Here is a 26,506-nt window from a genome sequence, read left to right on the forward strand (position 1 = left end):
TAGTCTCCTATTCCACCTTTTCATGTTCTCTGTATGTATATCTCTTCTTACTATACGTTCCATTCTATGCATCCGATGAAGTGAGCTGTAGCCCACAAAAGTTTATGCTCAAATAAATTGGTTCGTCTCTAAGGTGCCACAAGTCCTCCTGTTCTTTTTGCAGATACAGACTAACAGGGGCCGCTACTCTGAAACCTAAGATTACATTATAAACTCTTTGGAGTAGGTAGGGGCTATGTCTATTTCAACTGAATGTAAAACACTTTGCACACTTTGACCATAATAATAAAGTCAATCTTTAATCATATTAAAGTCAAGAAAGTAAATTAAATAAAGGGCCAGGCGATGCACTTGGCTACCCGCCACTTAGGGAGCTGGGTCTCAGCCCTGCCCCCCGTGCTGCAGCAGGCCTACAGCACCGCACTTGAGGCTGCCCTGTCCCGCTTTGGCTGCTCCCGCTCTCTTCCTGCTGGGGGGGGGGGGGGGCCGCAATTTAATTCATGTTGCGGGAGGGGGGGGCGCAGACGGCGGAGCCCGGCTGGAGTAGCCGGGGGAGGGGCGCGGTGGGGGCTGGGCGGGAGGGATGTGGTGGGGGCCGCCTGGGAAGCGCCCGCCGCTGCCTCCCCCCCCGCTCCACGTGCCCAGCGCGAGCCCCGCCCCTCAGGGTGGACGCCCCGCCCGACCCCGTTGCCATGGGAACGCACCCAGCGCCCGGGCGCGGCGGCCGCCATGAGCAGCTACACGGTGATCGGGACGGTGCCGGGGCCGGCGGGCGGCGGGGGCCCGAGCCCGAGCCCCGGGGGCCGGTACCGCCCGGGCCTGGCCCCCAGCAGAGCCTTCGACTTCCTCTACGGTACCGGCGAGCGGCCCCGGCAGGGGCGGAGCCGGCGTGGCCCAGAGACCGAGCCGGGGGGCGGTGCCAACCCCGCAGGCCCCGCCCGGGCGGCAGCAGAGGGGGCGGGTTGGCGACGAGGCTCCGCCTCCCGTCACCCCGCGTGCGGCCTCGTGCAGCCCGGCGGGGCCGGGCGGGGTCGCTGGGGGGAGGGGCCGGGGCCCGCGTCGGGCGGGAGTCGCTCGAGCTGTGCGACAGGGGCCGCCCCACGTCCAGCGCCGCGAGAGGTGGGCTGCAGCCGGGCGGGGGCCCGCGTGGTGGGCTGCAGCCGGGCGGGGGCCCGCGTGGTGGGCTGCAGCCGGCGGCCGCAGGGGGGAGCCGCGGAGGCAGCCTGGGGCGTGCTGAGGCGCCGTCAGTCGGGGCTGGGGGACGAGGCTGGAAAAGCGGATCTGGAAGAGGACAGGGAGGCTCCTCCGAGCGCGCGGGGGCGGGGGGGGAGGCGAAATGGACAGGCTGAAAGCAGCATGAGCGGGAAAGGCGTGGGCAGAGCAGGGAGCCACCTGCGGATGTGCAAGGCCATGCCTGGCGCTTCATTCCACAGGGAAGCAGCAAATGCTCGCTGCTGCTGCTTCCATTCACGGCCGTAGCTACCGTTTAATGGTTTTAAAGGTTGCCAGAAGAGTACTTTAACAATTATGAGCCTTTAATTTCTCCCCACCAGAGCGTGGTCCACTCTGTACAGCAGCAGCATCGAGGCTGACGGGGGGGGGGGTCAGAGGTGCAAAAGTGTGCTTGCTCTTTTTTATTTCTATGTCTCGTTTAGTCTCTGAAGTGGAAAAACGGACTTCTTGTCAAGGGGAGCCAGGCTATTATTCTGTTCGTTTTCTTTGAATCCATGGGATTGCTTATATTTCAGATCCCTTGTATGTGTTATCAAGTGAGAAGGACCATGCAAAGGCAAATGTCCAGGCTCATCTCCTGTGTGACAAGATGGTAGGTTGTTTCAGCCTGAGACATCTTCAGGAGAGGTTTTTCCCACATTCTTCCCTATATTAAAGGAATATGAATATATATGTAAAAAACTTGATTGCACTTGAGCAATCTTAACTTTACGCAACTTCCTTAGAACAGCACAAGCTCTGTAAAGAAAGGAAATCGTTTATACCTAACACAAAAATAGTTTAATACCTGATGGTCACCACTGTCTTGGGTTAACTTTATACCAATAGTCTAGAAATGTTCTATTCCTAAGCCCCTAAGTCATGTATCAGTGCTTGAGAATGGGACATCCCTGGATACCTCTGACAACTGGTCTATGGCTCATTAAGGAAAGTCTTAGACATAATGGAAGAATTGGGTTATTGCACTGTTTTTTTAACAGAGCACTTGAAATTTAAGTAGTGTTTCACACAGTGCCCCTTACTTATTTTGATAGCTGCAGGTGAGCCATTTTGGGCAGAATGAAAAAGGGATGTGATACAACTCTAGTGAATCAAAGTTTGACAGACAAGGAGCTTTGTTTTTTGTCCTCCTGGGTTTATTCAGACTTTGCTCTTGAATGAGTAGGTTGGGAAGGATTCTAAACGCTGAGGCCCAGCCCTTCTAAAGCAAGCTGACACCTTCCATGCAGTGGAGCCAATAAAAATGTATTATTCAAAACCTGTTTCCTGTCTCCTCCCTCCCTAAACGCTGTTTCTCTGAAGTTTTTCGATGTTCTCTATGGCTATGTCTACAGTAGTAGCTAGTGGTGAGATTCTAGGGTTGCCAATTTTGGTTGGATGGATTCCTGGAGGTTTCATCACATGACATATTTTTTAATTAAATATTAATCATTAATTCCTGGAGACTCCAGGACGATCCTGGAGGCAACTCTATGGGATTCCCACCTTGCCTACATGTACTCAAAATACCTCTGAGGGTGGGATTCTCAGCTTGCCTAGATGTACTTACAGTAGCTCAATGAGAGCTAGTGCGAGTATAAGTAGTTTAGCCTCAGTAGCACAGGTACCAGCGGCAGCAGGGCTAAGCCACGCCAAGTATGTACCTATGGAGTTCAGCTGGGTTTGTACTCAACACAGCTAAGCCACGCTGCTGCTGCTGCCCATGCTACCGTGACTACATTAATATTTATATTCACGCTAGCTCTAATTGATCTAGTGCAGGGGTCTCAAACTCAAATGACCATGAGGGCCACATCACTGACCCCCCCCACCACTGCCCCAGCCCCACCCCCACTCCACCCCTTCCATGAGGCCCCGCCCCTGCCCCACCTCTTCCCACCCCTTCCCTGCCCCCATTCCAACCCCTTCCCCGAAATCCCCACCCCAACTCCGCCCCCTCCCTGCCCCCAGGGGGTGCAGAAGGGGTGCAGGGTGTGGCAGGGGGCTCAGGGCAGGGGTTTGGGGTGCAGGAGGGGTGCGGGGTGCAGGAGGGGTGTGGCAGGGGCCTGTAGGAGCCTGCCCTGCTCCCAGTGTGCGCCGCCCTGGGCTGGAGTCACTCTAGGTAAACGCTGGGGGGCCGCAGGGAGCTGGCGGGCCGCAGAAAATAACCCCGTGGGCCGCGTGTTTGAGACCCTTGATCTTGTTTGTGTATGCCCCTATTACTGTAGTATCTGAGAGTCTCATAATCTTTATTTATCCTCACAAAACCCCAATGAGGCAGGGAAGTACTAGTATCCCTATATTACAGATGGGCGGCTAAGGCACACAGAGATTAATGTGACCTGCCCAAGGTCATGGATGTGTTTTCATTCAGGCTTTGTCTACACTAGCACTTTTGTCGGTCAGGGATGTGAAAAAACACACCCTGACCAACATAAGTTTCACTGACAAAAGTGCCAACATAGCTACTGCTGCTCGTTGGGGGTGGTTTAATTAAGATGATGGGAGAGCGCTCTCCTGCTGGCATAGAGTGGCTACATGGGAGACCTTACAGCGGCGCAGCTGCAGTGGTACAGTTGTGCTGGTGTAATGTATGTAGTGTAGACATTGCCTCAATCCCTGTAGGTCAAGGGTGTAAATGGCATGATGAGAATCTACCAGTTACACAAAGTTGTTTGACCTTGTTGGACTCTGCTGTCACTGTGGTTTCTGGTGTGGCTTCCATGCAGGTAGCAAAGAGCATAGACATACCCACAAATCTTTCTGTCACTTATAGCTCTGAGTGCATTTTTTGTTTAAAGTATCTGATGATGCACCCTTCTGATACTGGTTAGTCTCAGAAACACTAGATTTCTGAAAGGGAGCCCTTGTATATTGGCTGCTACATGTCCAGCCTATGTATCGTATACTCCCTCTTGTCTGAAAACCCCAGGATCCAAATTTAGGCCCAAAGTGCATCACTTATTTGAAAATCTCCCCTTCATGTCAAAATTCCTGTTTAGCCAGATAAATTCCATGTTCCACCATCCTATTTATTTTTTCCTTTTGGTTTGTTTAAAATGTGCTTATCCACAGTTCTGACCATCTGAATAAGCAGCTGCCTAGTATATAATACAAAACAAGCTGGTTTTGAATTCTGAGGCTATAATGTCATCTGATGGGGTGAGGGTGGTTCTTATAACTTTATGACAGCATTTCCCAAACTTTGAAAGTTGAGTCTTCCTTCAGGAAAATGAAACAAATGGTGCCACCGTTCAACCTTGCCATCTATTGTTAAAGGCTTAGTCATAATGAGCCATCATTTAGAGTAGATTGTATAGATCTTCATAGTATGACGTTTCCTTTCCTTTCTTACATACTTTGATGAACAGGGAAATAGCACAATGCTGACATTTGGGGCATGTCTACTGCGGTTGAGGAGTGTGATTCTCAGCATGGGTATACAGACTTGTGCTGTCTCTGCTGGCGCTAGCATGCTGAAAGTAGCAGTGTGGATGCTGCAGCACAGGCAGCAGCTCGGGCTAGTCTCCTGAGCTCAGACTCCAGTGGTCAGGTGGGCTTGGACTCTGGCAGCTAGACCGAGCTGCTGCCAGGCCCACAGGGTCTGTTTACCTGCACTGGAAATCACACTTCCCAGCTACAATGTAGGCAGGCATACCCTTACATTAATTGGGCTTCTGAGTTAGCACCCACTGAAATAAATGGGGCAATTCATATCTTAAAGCTGATTTCAAGCTTTCTGCTGACTTAGACAAATGTAGCTGCATCAGTTATACTTGGGCCACATTTTCAAGGATTTCTTTGCAGCTACATAGGTTGATACTTAGCATCTCCTTGCCCCTGCTGTTTAGTCCTGTATGTTCCTCATTTTGAGAAGCACTGTTATTAATTAATGTCATTAGAGCATGCTGTCACCTCTACCACCCAGGTTTATAGCGCTGTAATTCACAGTAACTTGTTTAATCTCTATATATTTCTCATGCCTTGTTTACATATAGACTCAAAAACACTAGTTGAAGCGATGATCTCTTAAGTATTGCATGGAATTGCTAAATAACAACTGCCATTTCTCTTGTCTACACATTAAAATTAGAAAAAGATGCCGATTTTTAAAACCATGTTTAGCAGTCTGATCCATTATCCCTGGTACGATCTGCGTTCGGAGAAAAGAAATCCCGTGCCCCCATTTATTGACCAAAGATGGAGAGGCAGGGCCCAGCAGCGCCTAGAGGTTCTTCAGCAGCTTGCTAGGTAAGTGTCCTACCATTGGACTATATTAAGAAAAAAAAACAATACAGGATAGATGACTGCAGTTTGCTCCTATTTAGATCTGACTTGAAACTGATTCAGAGGTTGCAGCTGTTGTGGAATATGGCCATACATCTGCTTTTTTGGGATTGGGTGTTCTACATTCATCCAACTCTATCTGCACTGGTTGCCAATAAATCAAGAGATTTATTTAAAGCTCTCATTTTCAACGTTGTAAAAACTTCAGTGATCCAGGCTGGAGCTACTTAAGTGATAGCCTTTCTCCTTTGTCCCTCCCAGACTGAAGCGGACTGGATTGTCCTTGCTATGCATCCCAAGGTTTCATTTGGACTGGACTAGACTAGGGCCTTCTTAGTGCAGGAGACTTTCCCAATATGTCCATTAGGATCCCAATTCAGCAAAGTACTTCAGTATGTGTTTAGGTGCTGTAGTGAATCAAGGGCTGGAGTCCCTCTGTAGCTGTATTCAAGATTCTGTGTGAAGCCTTCCTATTTAGGTCAGGATCTGACCACTTCCCTTCCCTTTTTCAGAAGCCCCATTTTGTTTGGTCTCTTTTCCTTAGCCCGCCTTGTTTGTTTTGACTAGAGTTGCTGATTACCTGGTCCACTTGGACTAGAGTTCTTTAAATATGATTTTGTTATTTTTTTCCCTTGTGCGCATCTGGGACACTGTGCAACAGGTGCTATATCAGTTAACAAAATAACACAACATAATTTTGAATAACATATTGCATATAAAGTTACTTCCCAAACCACTTCAAAGAATTAAGGTACAGAGGAAGAGGGAGCTGAGGATAGAGAGGTTGTTCTAGTCAGACAATATGAACTGCGGAAGAAAGATTCTGCACCAGCTCACATGGAGGGATAAAAAAGAGAATAGTGCTAGGCATGCAGAAAGAATGGGGAAAGGAACAAAAGTTTTGAAAAGTACAATAGGCTGTGTCATGTCCGTGGAGGGGTTTAAAATCAAAGAGCGCAATTTTGAATTGGATCCTGAAATGAATCGAGAGCCAATGGAGTGATGTGAGGAGATACTTGAGCTTGTCAGAAAATGGGCAGCAGTATCGGAAGAGCTGGGAGTCAGAGAGGCTATTTGGAAGGGCTAGTCAGTAGTCAGACAAGGAGGGATGTTGGCCTGGATGAACACGTCACAGGTTTTTTTTTTTAAGCATACACAAACTAATTCTTTACGTTATACTTTCAAAGTTTTAAATGTCACTGCTGTGCTCTTTTCCTCTCAGCTTATTTTGATCAGAAGTTGAAGTTTGCCAGATTCAGATTGGAAATAAGATGTACATTTTTAACAGTGAGGGTAATTAACCATTGGAACAAGTTACCAAGGCTCATGGTGGATTCTCCATCACTAGCTGGCAACTTTTAAATCAAGATTAGATGTTTTTCTAAAATATATGTGCCAGCTTAAACAGGAATTAATTTGGGGGAACTCCTATACCCTGTGTTATATAGGAGATCAGACTAGATCATCACTGTCAAGGTTCCTTCCCCACTCTGAACTCTAGGGTACAGATGTGGGGACCTGCATGAAAACCTCCTAAGCTTACTTTTACCAGCTTAGGTTAAAACTTCCCCAAGGTACAAACTATTTTACCTTTTGCCTTGGACTTTCGCTGCCACCACCAAACGTCTAACCGGGTTTATTATTGGGAAAGAGTCGTTTGGAAACGTCTTTCCCCCCAAAATCCTCACCAAAACCTTGCACCCCCCTTCCTGGGGAAAGTTTGATAAAAATCCTCAGCAATTTGCATAGGTGACCACAGACCCAAACCCTTGGATCTTAAGAACAATGAAAAAAGTATTCAGTTTCTTACAAGAAGAATTTTAATAGAAGAAAAAGTAAAAAGAATCACCTCTGTAAAATCAGGGTGGTAAATACCTTACAGGATAATTAGATTCAAAACATAGAGAATCCTTCTAGGCAAAAACTTAAGTTACAAAAAGACACAAAGACAGGAATATCCATTCCATTCAGCACAGCTTATTTTCTCAGCCATTTAAAGAAGTCATAATCTAACGCATATCTAGCTAGATTACTTACTAAATTCTAAGACTCCATTCCTGTTCTGTCCCTGGCAAAAGCATCTCACAGACAGACCCAGACCCTTTGTTTCTCTCCCCCCTCTCCCCCCGCTTTGAAAGTATCTTGTCTCCTCATTGGTCATTTTGGTCAGGTGCCAGCGAGGTTATCCTAGCTTCTTAACCCTTTACAGGTGAAAGGGCTTTTCCTCTGGCCAGGAGGGATTTTAAAGATGTTTACCCTTCCCTTTATATTTATGACAATCACAGTGGTGCCTTCCGATCTTATCATCTTTGTACCAGCATGAAAGTAGCAGGTGACAGCAGCACTGGCTGTTCTCACATTTACTTCTTGCATTAACTATGTCAACAAGCTGCCTCTAGACTCTGACCTGATTTTGTGATGTATCTCCTTATGGTTGAAAATGATTGAGCTTTAAAGTATAATTAACAATAGTGAAACAGGTTTCAGAGTAGCAGCCGTGTTAGTCTGTATCTGCAAAAAGAAAAGGAGGACTTGTGGCACCTTAGACACTAACAAATGTATTTGAACATAAGTTTTCGTGAGCTACAGCTCACTTCATCGGATGCATTCAGTGGAAAATACAGTGGGGAGATTTATATACACAGAGAACATGAAACAATGGGTGTTACCATACACACTGTAACGAGAGTGATCAGGGAAGGTGAGCTATTACCAGCAGGAGAGCGGGGCGGGTGGTGGTGGGGAAACCTTTTGTAGTAATAATCAAGGTGGGCCATTTCCAGCAGTTGACAAGCATGTCTGAGGAACAGCCGGGGGAGGAGGGAATAAACATGGGGAAATAGTTTTACTTTATGTAATGACCCATCCACTCCCAGTCTTTGTTCAAGTTAATTGTATCCAGTCTGCAAATTAATTCCAATTCAGCAGTCTCTCGTTGGAGTCTGTTTTTGAAGTTTTTTGTTGAAGAGTTGCCACTTTTAGGTCTGTAATCGAGTGACCAAAGAGATTGAAGTGTTCTCCGACTGGTTTTTGAATGTTATAATTCTTGACGTCTGATTTGTGTCCATTTATTCTTTTACGTAGAGACTGTCCAGTTTGACCAATGTACATGGCAGAGGGGCATTGCTGGCACATGATGGCATATATCACATTGGTAGATGTGCAGGTGAATGAGCCTCTGACAGTGTGGCTGATGTGATTAGGCCCTATGATGGTGTCCCCTGAATAGATATGTGGACACAGTTGGCAACGGGCTTTGTTGCAAGGATAGGTTCCTGGGTTAGTGGTTCTGTTGTGTGGTGTGTGGTTGCTGGAGAGTATTTGCTTCAGGTTGGGGGGCTGTCTGTAAACAAGGACTGGCCTGTCTCCCCAGATCTGTGAGAGTGATGGGTCGTCCTTCAAGATAGGTTGTAGATCCTTGATGATGCGTTGGAGGGGTTTTAGTTGGGGGCTGAAGTTGATGGCTAGTGGCATTCTGTTATTTTCTTTGTTGGGCCTGTCCTAAGGTAAGTAACTTCTGGGTACTCTTCTGGTTCTATCAATCTGTTTCTTCACTTCAGCAGCTGGGTACTGTAGTTGTAAGAATGCTTGATAGAGATCTTGTAGGTGTTTGTCTCTGTCTGAGGGATTGGAGCAAATGCAGTTGTATTGTAGAGCTTGGCTGTAGACAATGGATCATGTGGTGTGGTCTGGATGAAAGCTGGAGGCATGTAGGTAGGCATAGCGGCCAGCAGGTTTCCAGTATAGGGTGGTGTTTATGTGACCATCACTTATTAACACCGTAGTGTCCAGGAAGTGGATCTCTTGTGTGGACTGGTCCAGGCTGAGGTTGATGGTGGGATGGAAATTGTTGAAGTCATGGTGGAATTCCTCAAGGGCTTCTTTTCCATGGGTCCAGATGATGAAGATGTCATCAATGTAGTGCAAGTAGAGTAGGGGCATTAGGGGATGAGAGCTGAGGAAGTGTTGTTCAAAGTCAGCCATAAAAATGTTGGCATACTGTGGGGCCATGCGGGTACCCATAGCAGTGCCACTGATCTGAAGGTATACATTGTCCCCAAATGTGAAATAGTTATGGGTGAGGACAAAGTCACAAAGTTCAGCCACCAGGTTTGCCGTGACATTATCGGTGATACTGTTCCTGATGGCTTGTAGTCCATCTTTGTGTCGAATGTTGGTGTAGAGGGCTTCTACATCCATAGCGGCTAGGATGGTGTTTTCAGGAAGATCACCGATGGATTGTAGTTTCCTCAGGAAGTCAGTGGTGTCTCGAAGATAGCTGGGAGTGCTGGTAGCGTAGGGCCTGAGGAGGGAGTCTACATAGCCAGACAGTCCTGCTGTCAGGGTCCTAATGCCTGAGATGATGGGGCATTCAGGATTTCCAGGTTTATGGATCTTGGGTAGCAGACAGAATACCGCTGCTTGGGGTTCTAGGGGTGTGTCTGTGCGGATTTGTTCTTGTGCTTTTTCAGGGAGTTTCTTGAGCAAATGCTGTAGTTTCTTTTGGTAACCCTCAGTGGGATCAGAGGGTAATGGCTTGTAGAAAGTGGTGTTGGAGAGCTGCCTAGCAGCGTCTTGTTCATATTCCGACCTATTTCATGATGACGACAGCACCTCCTTTGTCAGCCTTTTTGATTATGATGTCAGAATTGTTTCTGAGGCTGTGGATAGCATTATGTTCTGCACGGCTGAGGTTATGGGGCAAGTGATGCTACTTTTCCATAATTTCAGCCCGTGCACGTCGGCAGAAGCACTCTATGTAGAAGTCCAGTCTGTTGTTTCGACCTTCAGGAGGAGTCCACCCAGAATCCTTCTTTTTGTAGTGTTGGTAGGAAGGTCTCTGTGGGTTAGTATGTTGTTCAGAGGTGTGTTGGAAATATTCCTTGAGTTGGAGATGTCGAAAATAGGATTCTAGGTCACACAGAACTGTATCATGTTTGTGGGGGTGGGGGGGGGCAGAAGGAGAGGCCCCAAGATAGGACAGATTCTTCTGCTGGGCTAAGAGTATAGTTGGATAGATTAACAATATTGCTGGGTGGGTTAAGGGAACCACTGTTGTGGCCCCTTGTGGCATGTAGTAGTTTAGATAGTTTAGTGTCCTTTTTCTTTTGTAGAGAAGCAAAGTTTGTGTTGTAAATGGCTTGTCTAGTTTTTGTAAAGTCCATCCATGAGGAAGTTTTTGTGGAAGGTTGTTTTTTTATGAGACTATCCAGTTTTGAGAGCTCATTCTTAATCTTTCCCTGGTTGCTATAGAGGATGTTGATCAGGTGGTTCCGCAGTTTCTTTGAGAGTGTGTGGCACAAGCTGTCAGCATAGTCTGTGTGGTATGTAGATTGTAATAATGAGATGAGTAGCTTATGATAACACAGTTAGATCATGAAAATAAGTGCCCACCTGTGCTGAGTGAAATAAGAATTCATTTGGATGGAGAAGCACTCTGACATGTGGAGACAATGCCAGTAGCAAAAGCCATCAGTTCAATTAACTGATTTGAACTGTTAGCAAAATTTTACAATTAAAGGTTTGTCAGAGCCAAGAAAGCATTTCAGGTTCAGATACTAGCATCTTGACTCAAATATTATTTTGTTGCAATACACTGGGGCAGGTGCTGGGAAAGGATGATTTAAAATGACCTCTGCAATGTATTGTACACCAGAGAAGGATGATGAAGCCTCATTCTGTACAGTGTTTGTGGTAGGGATTGGCTAAACTGTGGGTCTCTAAGTTCCACAATGCAACTCTTGAGCCTGTGATGTGAGGTTCTTGGACTCAACAGATCACAGCAGGCAGAGCTCTGTTCAATCCAAATAGTCAAACCACATTTCCTATTGGTATCTATGTCTCTTTAAGCCACACCTCTGGATTTAAAATTAAGGCAACAACAAACTGCTCCATTTTATATAAATTAGTTTCAGGCTTCTGGTAAGTTGCCAAAGATGGTCTTAAATAGGGCGAAGTGTGACTTTTTGAACTTGTGGAATGACTTAGCTGGTGCTGTAGCATGAGGTTTTTCAGGGAACTCTATTTCCTGTCTAACCCTTTTCATTCATTGCCTCCTGAGCTCTCTAAATAATGTACAACCTCCAAGAAGACATGGACAGGAAATTATAGACAATCTATTGCCCTACTTCAAACTCAGTGTTGGGTCTCCAGGATGGGAAATTAGATGGGGGGGAGTATTGGCTGTTTTTACAAAGGCTGTATTCCAGCCAGTACACTCCTTAAACTATCCACAAGGTCAGCCTTATTCTTCTTTACTGTTGGAGAATGCAGAATGAAAGTTTTAGAGCCAGCCTGTTATTTCCAGGTTTGATCAAAATCTGTTTAGCCATTTTTTAGTTAGACAGGGTGACTCTTCCCCTTCATTTGCTGCATCCCCTCTCTTGTATTTTGTGCCATACAAATATATTCAGATTATTTTGCACACCCACACATACAAATAAAAGTAACAGAATTTTACAAATTCAGATTTTCCAGATGGTTAATCTTCTTTGAGCAATAGTCTCCAGGCCCAAATTTTATTTTAACAGAAGTAATAAATGACTGATTTTTGTATATGCACAGTGTGAAATTTCCATTAAGTTTAGAGCTGCAGTGTTATATGAGAAACTATAGAATAATGTAAATGCATAATCTCGATCTTACTTATGCAGGTAAGGGTGTTTGCTGCTACTTCATTATAGAGTTTGAGGTGTGTATGTTTTGATGATGCAACTGTGGAAGTCCAGAGTGAAATAATAAATATTGAAGTATAGTTTAAAAAGTATCTTTTAAAAAAAACCTCAGAACTTCTCTGAACACACTTTCTGAAAATATTTTGATCTGTTTTTATCTTTTTTGGCTTTTTAGATCTCAACCTTCTCTTCAGATTCCTCAAATTGTGTATGAAGATCCTGAAATTAATGGAAGGAACCGCTACAAGTATTTTGAACAGTAAGAAATGAATTAACGACTACCGTATATGGAATAGGCCAAATTCCAATCTCAGTCACTCTGCCTCTGACACTGGTGCAACTTCAGTGACATCAGTGGAGTTGCTCTGGAACACTGGTGCCATTGAGATTAGAATCTAGTCCACTGTGTGACTGAGCACTGAAAAAATGTGAAATACTTAACTTGTATAGGCAAGTGCAACAGCCAGTCTGTGCTTAGCAGTTGCTCGCGCATAGCCTTTGGCATTAGACCCTGTCATACCAAGGGAGAGATGCAGCTGGCCCAGCTATTGTGGTTTTTCAGTCTCTTGGAAATATAAAAGGGGGATTTTTAACTTCAGTTTTGCTACCACTGAAACAAGCAGAGAGAACCACAATTTAACTTTTCATCAGAAGAATGACTCCTCTTTCAGAACCACACCTCCCCTAGAATTACACTGCAGCCCTGGCGTTGGTCTCAAGATTTAGTATAGGACTTGAAACAACTGCTAAATGCTATGATGCAAGAGTTTCCAGTTTGGCACACATTCATTGTTGATGTGTGCAGGCTCAACTGCCTTTACTTCAGGGGACTTGTCTTATACTATTAATGAATTTAGCCCCTTTTAAATCCAGTTTTCCAACATTTCTCATATTTTGCTAGGCTGGTAAAAATGAATCAAAGATGTTTAGGGTTATTTTAGCAAAAGGAAGATACAGGGTGGCTTGTTCACTGCCAAATTTTAACTTAAACTTTTAAAAACCTCTTAAAGAGGCTTTTAGGAAAGCTTGGTAATGAAACTAGGTTAATATTAGTCTCATCTGACATGGAAATTCCTATTGTATGTTTCTAAGCAGGAATTATTAATTAATAATAGTAATACTTAGGACTTCAAGCACATTTCACTTTAAAACTGTCTTACTGCACTGAAGGAAACAATCATATTAGATAAACTTAAAATATAGTTGACCTTTCAAGCTGATTTATGTCATAGAATTCCACTTCCGGATTCCCACAGGGTTTAAAGAAACCCAAACATATGTACAATGCTGAGAATACACTCAATAGTAACCTTATTCTGGTAACTCTCTTGTTGTTCAACCCCAGCTTGAATTACAACATGATTTTAGCAGCCGCTATCTTGAGAGCTTCTAGCACTCAAAATTTTTCTACCACCTTAAAGCCGCTTGGAATTCTGTCTGACAAAGAATTAAAGTATTAGTTGTTAATGCTAAAAATTTCTGAGACATTGGCTGCTAAACTAGGCCAGTAAACTCTTCAAGTACTAATCTGGGGTAGTGGGACAACATGGCCTAATAGGTGTTCTCAAGTTCTAATTTCTGAGTTAATATCTTTTTGTGGGGGGGAGGGAAAGAGCTAAAAAGGTAAGAGTGAGCTAGAAAGGTGAGACTTATATGAACAACACTGAACATCACATTAAACCAGTGCATAACTTTATAAATAGTGAATGTGAATTGGACTATGTCATCACACACACCTCAGGTTATGTGAAGGTTTTCAGGGCAAGTGTTTTTTTGGTGCGGAGAAAAATATATAGTAATGGACAAGGGGAGAATTTTGTAGTGGGACAGTATAGTAGTAGACCCACATCTGAGCCAACCAGTCTTCGTATTGTCTCTCTCAATCCTAACATATATATATATATATATATATATATATATGAACTAAGCAATTAACAATGTTGGTCCTGATTCTCCTCTTCTCACCCCAGTGTAAATCAGTGGTGACTCCCTTTAAATTAATGGTGTTGGGCCAGTGTACGAAGTTGTGTAAATGAAAAGCAAACTGGGCTCTTTGAATGAGGAAGAATTTTTCCACTTGGATAGAACAACAATTCTCACATGTTGAGTTAAGAAGTAATGACAGAGTTTCTATAAGAGATTAAAGAACTCCTAACTAATATGTGTCCTTAAACGTGCAGAAACAGATTCTCAGCTGTTGTAAATCAGCACTGAAGTCAGTGGAGCTACACTGTTTTACAACATCTGAGGATCTGGTCCACAGTTTTGCTAAGCTGTAATATTCAGTTATTGTGCATCTTACTCTCATGGCTGTTGTCTTAAACATGTTTTCTCTCTTTGCAGACCTTTCATCCCCTTTCATAAGCCATTTCCACTAAACATTGCTTATGCAGTGGCAAAGTAAGTGGTGAGGTTTAAAAAAACAGTTACAACAGGTCAATCTTTAGCCACAAATGGCTACATGAGACTAGTATTTTTAATAATGAAGCAATAGAGACCAATTTAAAAGTTCAGAAAGAATCTGTCCACCAGCATGAAATCCCAGAAAGAGCAAGTTAGGGCCAGGTGCCTACAGCTTAGTTCAGACAGCTTGGGATATGTAAGGAGCACCACATGATGCAAGAAACAGAGAGCCAAATGTCTAAGTATTAGAGGAGAGGAAATGTCTGATATAGCCACACTTTGAGATGTTTGTTGCTGATTTTATCAAATGGTTTTGCGCTACTGTTTATTTGCATACAACATCCTTATAGTAGGATATCCCTGGTATTCCGGGGTGGGGGGGACGACACACCAAATTCAGACGTGACATAAATGAGTACAGTTCCCAGTGAAGTCACTGGAATTGTGCTTACTTATGGAGGAATTGAATTATTTCCTGTTTGTGTTGAAATGGCACAGGCATAAGTTAAAATACAGCAGTCCTGCTTTATCTTGTATTCTTCTGTTAATTGTTTTTCAAGCTACACCCCTTTCCAATAGATTTATTTTGCACACCCACTGAATGCCAGATCAGTGCAAGTTGTTACACCAGACATGAAACTTACATCATTGTTTATCTCACTGTTGAATTTGGCCCAAATATTTCCATCAAGTTGCAGCTACTTACATCAGGCTACATTTGGCCCTTAATCCTTAAATACAATGCTGTAATATCCATATGTGTTAGATACTTGCACGTAACAATTTAAGCTTCTTGATGCAGAAGGTTCATGGTTTACGTTCACATAGGGAGGGATTTTCAGAAGTGCTCAGCAAAGGCCTAACTGCTCTCACTGAAGTCAACTCCATTGATTTCAGTGGGAGCAGAGTTAAGCTAAAGCTGAGCACTTTTGAAAATCACATCTGTAATGAATATTATCTCAAGTTTTAAAAAATTAATGTGACAGCATATACAAAAACATGTTCTGGCTCATGTTTGTTTTTTAGAACAGAGCCATATGTTTACCCCTCCATGACCAGTGACAGATCACGCTCCCCCACATCACGAACTCTGGGTACACAGACGGATTATCGGGATGGCGAAGCTCAGACTGACCCGTATTCCCCAGAATATGTAGTACCTCTGGGTTCAATCCCTGAACTGCTGACACTTGCCATTCTCACTTGGGGTGAGTTGGAAGAACCATAAACATTTCTTTACAATAATAGTGCTCTCTTCCCTTGAGAATGGCAGAATTGCTGTTTTTCTCTATCAGATGTCAGTTCTCTCAGCTTTGACATTACCTTGCTGTGTTTCACTGGGATGTATCAGTTTATCTAGGTTTAAAATGGGTGTAATAAAAATATTTACCTACATAACAGGCCAATTGTGAGGCATTTTATAAGGTGTTTTGAGATCTTTTTGTTAAATGGCAAAAGATATTGTAAGTGCAAATTATTATTATTATTATGATTTTCATTTTTCTTTCCACTACTATGAATGCCACCTGCCTCCAACAGTGGTGAATGCTGGATGCTTCAGAGTAAGGTGTCAATCCTCAAAATGCATCTAAATATGAATGCTGTTCCTTGGAAGGGAAATTTCTTTCTTACCTTTCCCTGCCCCCAAACGGATCTCTTTATGCCCAGGAGCAGGAGGAATGACAACCCCCTTTTTACTGTTACCATAATCATGGTAACTGCAGACTATTCACATTTTTAAAACTCACTGAGCTTGTTGCCTCAGATTTGTTAACTTCCATCTGTCAAGTATTCTCTCTCTATTTACTCTACGATTTTCAACTGTGCTTATCGCTCTAATAGCTTTATATGTTACTCATGGATATTGCCCTGCCCCACAATCTTTCTAAAGAACTACTGCTTCTTGTCCCTGTAAGGGCGGGGTCTTCCAGCGGGACAAGCTGAGGTGGAGATGATTGAACGTGCCCGGGAGAAACGTGCCTGGGAAGCAACTCTACCACCACTTAGTGATCTCTCACAAACTGAGAAGAGGAGGAAGATGATGGATGACATGGAGAGAAAAGAGTGGGCCTTTAGAGAACAGGAAATAGAAAAGTAGGTGCAAATTGGACACAGTGTTTCTCTTTCAGTTGTAAGGAACCTAAGTGGAGTTTGAAATCAAGTAGGTCAGGGGATTGGCAGTAGAATGCATGGACTTTTATCTCTAGGTTGCCTATTCATTAATGACTGAAGGTCATCATTTTTTGTAATTTGAATCCAATACCTCCGAAAAACCACCACCACAAATGGCACTCTTGTTGGGGTATTCAGAATAGATGAAATTATGAACGGGCATGGAGGAACCACACTGAAATTGAAGTACACTGACTTTTGGGGAGTTTTTTGGTGAAAAAATGCACCAGGGATAAACTCACTTTTAAAAATGAAAAGACTAAAATGTGATATTTGCAGTCTGGCTGTATTTTACGGATAGGTCAATGGGTAGGTTGTGTTTAAATATAGCAGTGCAGTTTGGGAGCTCTGTGAGCACCTCCATTTATACCTTGCCTTTTTTTCTCTTGAAGATTGCAAGATGTTCGACTAGAAGTTTTAAAGAAGCTTTTGAGGAGACGAGAGGAGGGTCAGAATGAGGTGGATGTCAATCGTTTGGACACCCGTTGGTTTAACCGTCAGCAAGACAAAGAAGAGAGAGTGAGAAAAATTAAACACGAACATACAAAAGGTAATTTGGAGGATAAAGAAATAGTGGAAGGGGGACTTAGTTTCCATACCAAGCTATCTCTCGCCATTCCATTTTTACAAGGCTGCAACTGTGTATTCAAGATGAGGACATCCACAGACCACACTATAGAACTCCTTGGGTCATATTGGTCTGTCAGCCACACTTCATACTAGAGGAATGACAGCCTGACTGAATTTCTTAGGATATGACTCTTTCAGAACTGTACATGTCAGGAAATGTCTCATGGTTGCAATTCCTTTTCAGCAATGAGAAAGCTGATAGCTAAAGGGAAGAATGTGGAGGGGAAGTTGGAGAGACGAGATGTCATCAGGGACTATACTGATTATGCATCACAGCCCTATGGACCTCTGTCCAGAATTGGTTATTTTCCGGACAACCATTCTGAACGTTATGTAGTAAAAAACCACTTTCTTAACACCTACGAGGGTAAGGCAGCTTGGAAAATCTTAAATTATATGTTATTGACTAAAAATATTAGCATAAGCCTGTACAACAATCTAATATCTCTCTCTTCTTCCGCCCTGTCTCATACTCTCACTCCATCTTTTCTAGGATTGCTTGAACTGGAGGCATCTCTCCCAGACTCTGTCACTCAGCCCCGGACCAAAGCTCCGAAACCCAAGACCACCACCACTAAAGAAGGGTTTATTAAGCGGACTGCTAGGCTAGATATGGAGCTGGCACAGGTTCACCAGGTATGGTGCTGCAGCCAAGAGCAAGTAAATTCTTTCTAGATTTGAGATGTACCTTACATGGAAATGCTATTGGGAAGGCACAGCTGTCAACTATCTCCAAATTCACTTCCTAAATTCCCCTCTTAATGCTTTTATAAAGACAGAAATAAGGCCATCTTCAGGGAGAGAACATATCAAATATGAATAACTAGTGGGTTGTCATTTGGCATGATGAGTACTGTTCTGAACTCAACTAGTCTCCCTTTTTCTATCTCTTCCACATTTTCCCTCTTCTGTGCATACCCTGTGGAAAGCCTCCTAGTTTGGCGGAAGGAGTAGCTTTCTCTCTTTCCCATCCCCAGTCATTCACGGACGTCCATTTTTCCTCCTCTTTGTTTCTTCTGCCCTATGAAAATGTGATGAGACTATGAAATCTGATGTAAATCAGCAGTTCTCCTCTTCCCTATGCTTGCCTTCCTTTCCCCATCTCTTTAAAAAAAATTAAAAATACAACAAACCTATTGGTTAAAATGTCAAATTATTATTATTTAAATCAACCAAAGCAGAATCAGAATTTTCAAAATTCTGCACATCTGAAGTAAAGTGGGTCAATTGTCCCAACTTATCCAAATTGGATTAGATCAGTGGAAGCAGATCACTGCTGTTACCTACCAACTTAGTTAAGTATCGTCTGATTGTCTGAATACATAAAACGCACATGGTTGTCACTACATCTGTGCAAGCAAATCTGTTGTCCACACCTGTAAATGACCAATGTCTAAGCAAATACCCTATCTGCACATGCAGTCACAGTATTTACAGTTGAAATTGTAAATTGTAGGTGAATTGTAAGGCATGCATCTTGTGTTGCAATTACAGACCTGTGTTTTTGAAAATCAGGCCTATTGGATAAGGCATTCCTAAAGTAAATATTATTTATTATACACACCGTTTTATTAGTTTTTTCTTCAAATCCAGTTGATAAGAAATATGTAGTCATGCATAGTGTGTGTGTATATAATTTTTTTTCTTGTTTTAATGTAGCACAATAATATATTTAATACAGGCAGTAACTTTCTGTTAATAGAGCTGAAATCTTGCATTGAAATAACTACCATACTACCTCAAATTCAGTCATCTGATCTTATGAAAGACAGTGTTGGATTTGGTCACTACTTGGAGGGAAAATTTTCAAGGAAAAAACTTCAGATGCGTAGGAAGTGCTAAGGAGCTGTCTTTATGGAGTCAGTACTGAACCAATGCCCCCTGTGGTGGTACACTGTATGTTAGGGGTGGGCAAACTTTTTGGCCTGAGGGCCACATGTGGGTATGGAAACTGTATGGCAGGCCATGAATGCTCTCGAAATTGACACTTCAGAGATATTCAAATAAACGTTATTTAATAAAGATACATTTTAGAAGAAATAAACGTAAAACCTTACATACTATTATAAATATACCATCATAACAATATATTACAATAATTAAACCAACTTACCCACTTTTCACGCCCTTTCTCTCTAGCCTGGATTTGTTGGGCATCAGCTTCCAGTCATTAGAACTCACTGAGATTCACCAGCCCCCTACTCTCAGAAATCTCCTCCCACGTAGGTTCCGACAGCCCACAACTTTGAAAACTGCTTTCGAGTGCTCCCTGGCCAACTGCTCTTTGTTTTATCCTCAACAATGGAAAATTAACACTACTAAAACATCAGCGTCACCTAAGCCAAGAAGTAGCAGGCACGTGGGCTCGCACATTCCAGGCTCTGATGGCGCGTAAAGCACATTCGGGTTTTGCAGCCGGAGTAACATGCGTGCCCTCACGCCCGTCATGCAAGCCCCCAGCCTCGGACAGAGCAGGGCAAGCCCCCAACCGTGCTTCCCAACCGGAGCGCTGGAGTAGAGCAATGGAGCTTGAGGGCCAGATTAAAAGGTCTGACAGGCCGGATGTGGCCTGTGGGCCATAGTTTGCCCATCCCTGCTCTATGCTATTGGAGGTGTCATGTGTCTTCTGCATAAAACCAAGGTCCTGATCACCTGTGGTCATGATCAGATGGCAAGATATTCCTGGCATTCTTCCAAGAGTTAGAGATGTCAGCTCATGGTTTTCTGGCTAAATTCCCATTTCAGCAATTGCATTGTCTGTCTGTTTAAGGACTTCTCATGGTTTTGACAGACTATAGTAAAGATTCCCAAACTGTAGTCATGGATTACAAGTGGTCCCCAGAGTTGGCTGGTCAGTAATGATGGCTCTTTTCCTTGGTGTCAGCTGAGAGAAATAGATGGAGCAGGGGAGACTTAATTCAGAGTGAAAATAGAGGTAGTGGGCCAGATTTGTGGGGGAGGGATAGCTCAGTGGTTTGAGCATTGGCCTGCTAAACCCTGGGTTGTGAGTTCAATCCTTGAGGGGGCCATTTAGGGATCTGGGGCAAAAATTGGGGATTGGTCCTGCTTTGAGCAGGGGGTTGGACTAGATGACCTCCTGAGGTCCCTTCCAACCCTGATATTCTATGATTCTTACCTGCTATAAATCAGCATAGCTCAAATAACTTCAGTGAAGCTGCACTGATTTACACCAGCCATGGATCTGGTCTACTGTGATGGATTTTTCAAAAGAGGGAAAACATTTATTTATTGAATTAAAAACACCTAAAATACACATTCTTTTTTCCACAAAAATCTGCATATCTATTACAATGGGTCTTACTCCTACCTGTGGTTACTTGGAGGCAGAGCCAGACCTGTCAATCAAGGCAGGATGGGGATGGCCACACCCTTGAAGACCCCGCTAGTCAGCTTGAACTGGCTCCATCAACTGCAGGGAGGCTTAACCAGTTCTTCTGCCCAAAGGAACAAGAAAATAAAACAATCAGAAAAGGATTCTTTTTATCATAATAGTCAGCTTATTGGATTCTAAGCATTGTTGGGCTGTTATTTAGCTTTGGGGGGCTCTACAGCAAGATTGCCAGAAACCCCTTTCTGATACTGAAGTAGCTGGCTGCAGCAGCTTCTAGCGTAGCATATCTGGACAGGTTGTTCTGTCAGGAATGCCTCACAGGCAGCCAGAGAGAGAAGTTGGCAGAAAAGGGTGCAAAAATGCCAGGGTTAACATAACCCTATTTGCTGTGGGTTGACCAAGCCCTACCTTTCTTACTCTCTTCCACACCGACAGTCCTGGAGAGATGACAGAGAGAGCAACCCAGACATGAAGAAAGCAGGCAGTAAAAGGCCTCTTGGCTTACCACTTATTTCTGACTGTTTCCCCTGCTTTCTTTAACAAGGTGTGAGTCAGCCCTTTTGGAGCTATTTCTGCCTTTCTATAGGATTCAGTGAATCACCATGGCTGTGCCATGTGAAAGCTTCCCCTGCCCTTTCCTCAGGAAGGGGTTTAGAGAGCAGCTATAAAGTTTAAGGAAACCACTTAGGGATCATCTTAAGAGTGATCTTTTCAAATGTTACCCTTACTTCTCTAGCACAGCAGCAGTACAGTTCTCCCTTCAGATCCCCTCTTTAGTGGTAGTCTCCTTCTGTCCTACAAATAAGGGGGAGAGGGAACCTTGTAAGATCAGAATATGCTCAGTGGTTGGGTCCTGAGAGGCTAATTAATCTTGTTCCCCCCCCCCTATAAATCTGAGAAACAGTGAAGGAAAGGTTAAAGGCATCAGGAAAGAAGCTTTAGATTCTGAGCACAGGATTCAAAGTCCTCTGCAAAGGACATTTCAAAGGCTTGGTTTTCCCAGTAAAAGATGAGCAAGCCATTCAAGGACTCTCTGTTCCTCCATCTCCTCGTTTTCTAGTTTGCCACAATACAAATTTTCCCATGGTAAAGGCTCTAAAGGGACAAAAAAGGGATGGGGAAATTCAGAGGAAACTCAGTTGTCTTTCTGAGAGCATAGGCAGCTTTTTTTCAGATTTGGGGCTAGAGCCCACACAGGAGGAAACTCAGAATCAGTTTTTTGAGAAGTAACTTGAAACCATTCTCGGGAGTATTAGGTGGACTTTGTATTCCTCCAGATAAGCTCCTGTAAAAAAGGAAATGTAGGAAGAAATGGGAGAGAAGCCTGGCCTACATCTTAGAATTAAATGGCACTCCAAAACCAGGGTTATTGGCTTCTCCCTCTTCCTCCAATTGAAACCTCAACATATAAAGACTAGAATGCCATCTGTTTCAAACTAGGATAATTGATTTCCCAGGGAACAAGAAGGCTTAGGGCTTTAGTCAGTCCTCTTTCCAGTGCCCAAACATGCCGAAGACTGAGGAGTGCTCAACTGGAAATTCTTGAACAGATTCCTGCTGTCACCACAGTTCAGGATAGATACCCTAAATTCCAACATAGCAACAATTTCTAAAGAAAAGCAGCTATCACTAAGTGATCTTAAGAACATCTATCTACACATATTACATGAGCCTCCCACAGAAAATCTCTCAACTTCACATGCAACACATAATGTTACCACTATGCTGCTTTGTGTTTGTCCTACCTGCCTCTAAGGATGTTTTCCAAAGTGTTTTCCTTGGGCAAAAAAGGGTTTGTGTATACCCATGCTAAGAGGACCTGCTCATTGGAGCACCCTTTCTGAAAAAGGCCCATAAAGGAGCCTTCACACAGTCCAGATTGTATTCCAGAGTAACATGAATTTGTCAACACTACCAACAGCTAAATGATGTCATGCAGTCTGTCACTTCTGGACATAATAATAGATGTCAAATGATCACATTTGTCAGGTCTCTGATGTCTTGAATAAGAACGAAGGACTCTGGCACCAACATACCATTGTGAGAGATTCCAGTTGTCTTCTCCAGAAGTTCCTTAATCTCTCAGGACCCATCATCCCTGTCCTCCTTTGTGCTGTTGCCTGGGGGAACTCAGAAGGCCACAGTTCGTTGGAATCAGAGTAGTGCAAAAAATTTATGCCAGCTTCAAGAACAGGGAAGATCATTCATGGAACAACTTAATCCAAGGTTAATGATAAAAGATTAGAGTGATTAGATAGATCCTAAGAGCTAAAACTCCAGTCCTGATCAGCCAAGATGTACCACTGATGTCATATAGTATCCATAGCTACAATCATGCACTTTCTCTAAAGGCCAAGAGCATAGCTGTCCTTTTCTGTTCACAATGTTCTCCGGGACAATAAAAAAGGGGCACAAGTGAGCCAGGTGGTCCCATATTTTACAGGGAGGTCCTGGTTCTCATATTCAATCAGGTGGCAAGCACGACTCAGTTATGTCTCCTCTACAAGAAGGATCTACTCTCAAGGAAAATATTTTGCACCCAAGTTCAGAAAAATTGTCTAACTACTTAATATGTGAGAAGTACTAATTAAAATGAGAAATTCAAATGTTTACACTTTTTAACCTTGAGAAAGTATCCCACAAACAGGGTGTCTTAAAGGGCCTGGTGTATATGTTCTTCAGTGCAGTCCACTTCCCTAACTAAATTCCCTTAATTTTTGCCTTCATTCTCCTCCTTTAGGGACAGGTGGAAGCCCACTGAAGATCACCTGACCCTCCATTTCCTTAAGTCAACGGGGGTATGCAGGGCTATGCAGAGGTCTTCCCGGGGGGTACATCAACTTATCTAGATATTTGCCTAGTTTTACAACAGGCTACATAAAAAGCACTAGCAAAGTCAGTACAAATTAATTTCATACAGACAATTACTTGTTTATATGGCTCTGTATAGTATACACTGAAATGTGCTTACAATATTTATATTCCCATTGATTTATTTTGTAAGTGAATGGTAAATATGAGAAAGTAAGCAATTTTTCAGTAATAGTGTGCTGTGACAGTTCTTTGTATTTTTATGTCTGATTTTATAAGCAAGTAATTTTTAAGTGAGGTGAAACTTGCGGGTACACAAGTCAAATCAGACTCCTGAAAGGGGTACAGTAGTCTGGAAAGGTTGAGAGCCACTGCCTTAAGCATCTTCCCAGCCTTGCATAGTCTCCCTTGATACGTTCCAGTGAGAATCTAGCTAGCTGTCTGATTTGTTTCCCATACTAAGGACAATCAGTGGATTTTTTCCTGCTCCCTTTAGGATCCTTTTCAGCCTCAGGTCTACATCCCCTATCTTAGCTCCTGGCAGACAGCATACTCTTCTGTTCTCCGGATCAGCTCTGGTGACAAGGCGAGTCACCAATTACATAGATTAGGCACCGACTCCGTGAGTGCTCCAAAACAAAACCAGAATACTACAAACTACCACTCAAACTCCCCAGTTTACAGCTCTGTTTGTTGGCTCCTGTGCCACTGGCTGACTGTTTGGCTGCCTTTATAGGACCCCAATCAGGGAAGCCCCGCCCCCTAATCAGGGTTCTGCTTCTCTCAAAGCACACTGCCCGCTACCAGCCTCTGCAAACTGAAGAGAAAAAAGAAAAAACACAAAACAGAAAAATCACACAACACACAAAAACTCACACACTGCCCTGAAGGAACAGCTTGCCTCATCCCTTCTCCTCCAACAGAACTCCCACTCAAATTCCCCTGTTTACAGCTCTTTTTGCTGGTTCCTTGTGCTGTTTTCTGTTTTCTTCACACAACATCTTTGTACGTTGGATATGAGCCTTCAGGCCAGGTTTCTGTGGCTCTGAATAAATAAGTGAACATTTGAGGGGAAAATAACTTCTATCTTTGAAAGTTTCTGAAATGTACCAGTTTAGTCATCTAATAACTGAAACTATAACAGCAGTATTTTAAAAATATTATATGGATTATAACCAACAGAGCTAGATATTTTCTGAACTGTATACTGCATTCAATATTGATTTTTAGAGCTCTCCAGGCATCAAGAGTATACAGTTGTGAATGGGAGGGGAAGTGTTCCAAAACTTTATGTAGGAGGAGATGTGTACATGAGACTCTAAGATTTGATTTAGACTGAAGAAATTTGCAAAGCTGTGACAGGATTCCCAGGGTACAACCTGGAACTGTGAGACCGCTGTCCCCCCTTAACTCTCCAACTGCAGCTGTCTCTCATAATGCTTTGCCAGTGTCAAGCAGCAAACCCCTCCAGGTGCTGTTATCACTCAGCCACCAACATGCAGAGGCACACCCAGCTAAATTGCATGAATGATCTCCAAGTCACTCATGAGTTATACACAGGGAAACACCAGCAAATATCCCAAGCCCTCAGCCTTGCACCACAGAAATATAGCTTTTTACACTGCTCAAGACCTTCTCTTGAACAGTGCAAGCTCAGTAATTAGTTTGCCACTTTGTCAAAGGAGAGTGGACATGCACCAGCCTTTGTAATCTTGAGCAGATTCCCCAAGCACTTTAGACAATCTCACTGGTAAGGATAAAACATTAAAATAAGTTTGTTAACTTCAGAAAGATAGATTTTAAGTGGTTATAAGTGGAAGGCATAAAGATATGAGATAGTTACCTTAAGAAAATAAAAAATAAATATGCATTCTAAATCCTAAACTTTTAGACGAAGCAAGAGTTGAATCAAACAGCTTTTCTCATTGGATGTTGCAGGTAGGTTACAGGTCTTAATACACAGGCTGAATTTCCTTCTTAGCCTGGGACCAATCTCAGTTCAAAGTCTTTGTTTTCCCAGCATTCTTTTTGCCTTCAACGTAGATAGGGGAGGAGAGAGGTGGTCTCATGATGCCCCTGTCCCTTATCTTATACTTTCAGTTAATGTCCCAGGGAGGATACTGGCCTAGACATGTCCTGGTGGGCCTTGTTGAGTCCCCATTGTTTGGACAACTGAGTCATAGTGTTGAGCAGTCTTCATTGTGTGGTGCTTGCACAACTGATTCATAGAGTTGAGCAATTCTCTTTGTATGGTGCTTGCACAACTATCTCTTATTGAATTGTAGATCTCTTGTTTACAATTCTCCTGCTGGTCAATGGTCATTTAACACCTGCGTGGGTCACCTTCTTTATTGTCACTGGAGAAATAGCACTGAGCAACTCTAAAACTCATCAACATATATCAATAACAACCCTATAGCAAAATCTCATAACTTCATGAACACTAACAACATATATATATATTGACAGAACAATGAGTTTCAGCAGATCATGATCTTTCATATCTTAGAATTTCAGGGTTGGAAGGGACCTCAGGAGATCATCTAGTCCAACCCCCTGCTCAAAGCAGGGCCAGTCCCCAGTTTTTGCTCCAGATCCCTAAATGGCCTCCTCAAGGATTGAACTCACAACCCCAGGTTTAGCAGGCCAATGCTCAAACCACTGAGCTATCCCTGCCCCCCTTACATAGCATGCTTTGTATAAAGTATCACAACCATATACAAATGATGAATATGGGGGGTTACAGGGTGCTATTTTGAGGTACGGTATGTCACAGACCCCCTGGAATATCATTTTTTGCTTTGTCTTCAAACTCTGTTAGTGACGTTTTGTGCACTCTAAAATCTGGCACTTTTAATAAATATGCCTAGAGAGGGGGTCATATTCCAGTTATGGCAGTGTATAATTTATGATTGGTTTATAAAGGCTGTTAACTGCTTTCAGTTTGCAAAGAAAGTTGCCTCTG

General features: G+C 43.3%; 1 protein-coding gene across 7 annotated transcripts in view; it reads left to right on the plus strand.

Annotated features, from left to right (window-relative positions):
- The first annotated feature begins 717 nt into the window (after positions 1–717).
- Positions 718–26,506, plus strand: part of CFAP91 (cilia and flagella associated protein 91) — a 68,201-nt gene continuing 42,412 nt past the window's right edge. For 6 of the 7 annotated variants that reach the window (XR_012154673.1, XM_073309356.1, XM_073309344.1 and 3 more), the window contains exons 1-10: positions 718–853; positions 1,749–1,825; positions 5,306–5,463; positions 12,349–12,432; positions 14,517–14,573; positions 15,603–15,784; positions 16,493–16,670; positions 17,141–17,298; positions 17,563–17,745; positions 17,872–18,014. Coding sequence is in view for 6 of the 7 variants with exons in the window: in XM_073309356.1 (XP_073165457.1) it covers positions 730–853; positions 1,749–1,825; positions 5,306–5,463; positions 12,349–12,432; positions 14,517–14,573; positions 15,603–15,784; positions 16,493–16,670; positions 17,141–17,298; positions 17,563–17,745; positions 17,872–18,014 (1,344 nt within the window). In the remaining variant the exon portion in view is untranslated. Of the gene's footprint in view, positions 854–1,066; positions 1,120–1,748; positions 1,826–5,305; positions 5,464–12,348; positions 12,433–14,516; positions 14,574–15,602; positions 15,785–16,492; positions 16,671–17,140; positions 17,299–17,562; positions 17,746–17,871; positions 18,015–26,506 lie in introns of those variants that run through there. The other variant, XM_073309380.1, reaches the window with a different exon arrangement.

Source organism: Lepidochelys kempii, chromosome 1 (assembly GCF_965140265.1).
Source record: "Lepidochelys kempii isolate rLepKem1 chromosome 1, rLepKem1.hap2, whole genome shotgun sequence".
In the NCBI taxonomy this organism is placed as follows: domain Eukaryota; kingdom Metazoa; phylum Chordata; order Testudines; family Cheloniidae; genus Lepidochelys; species Lepidochelys kempii.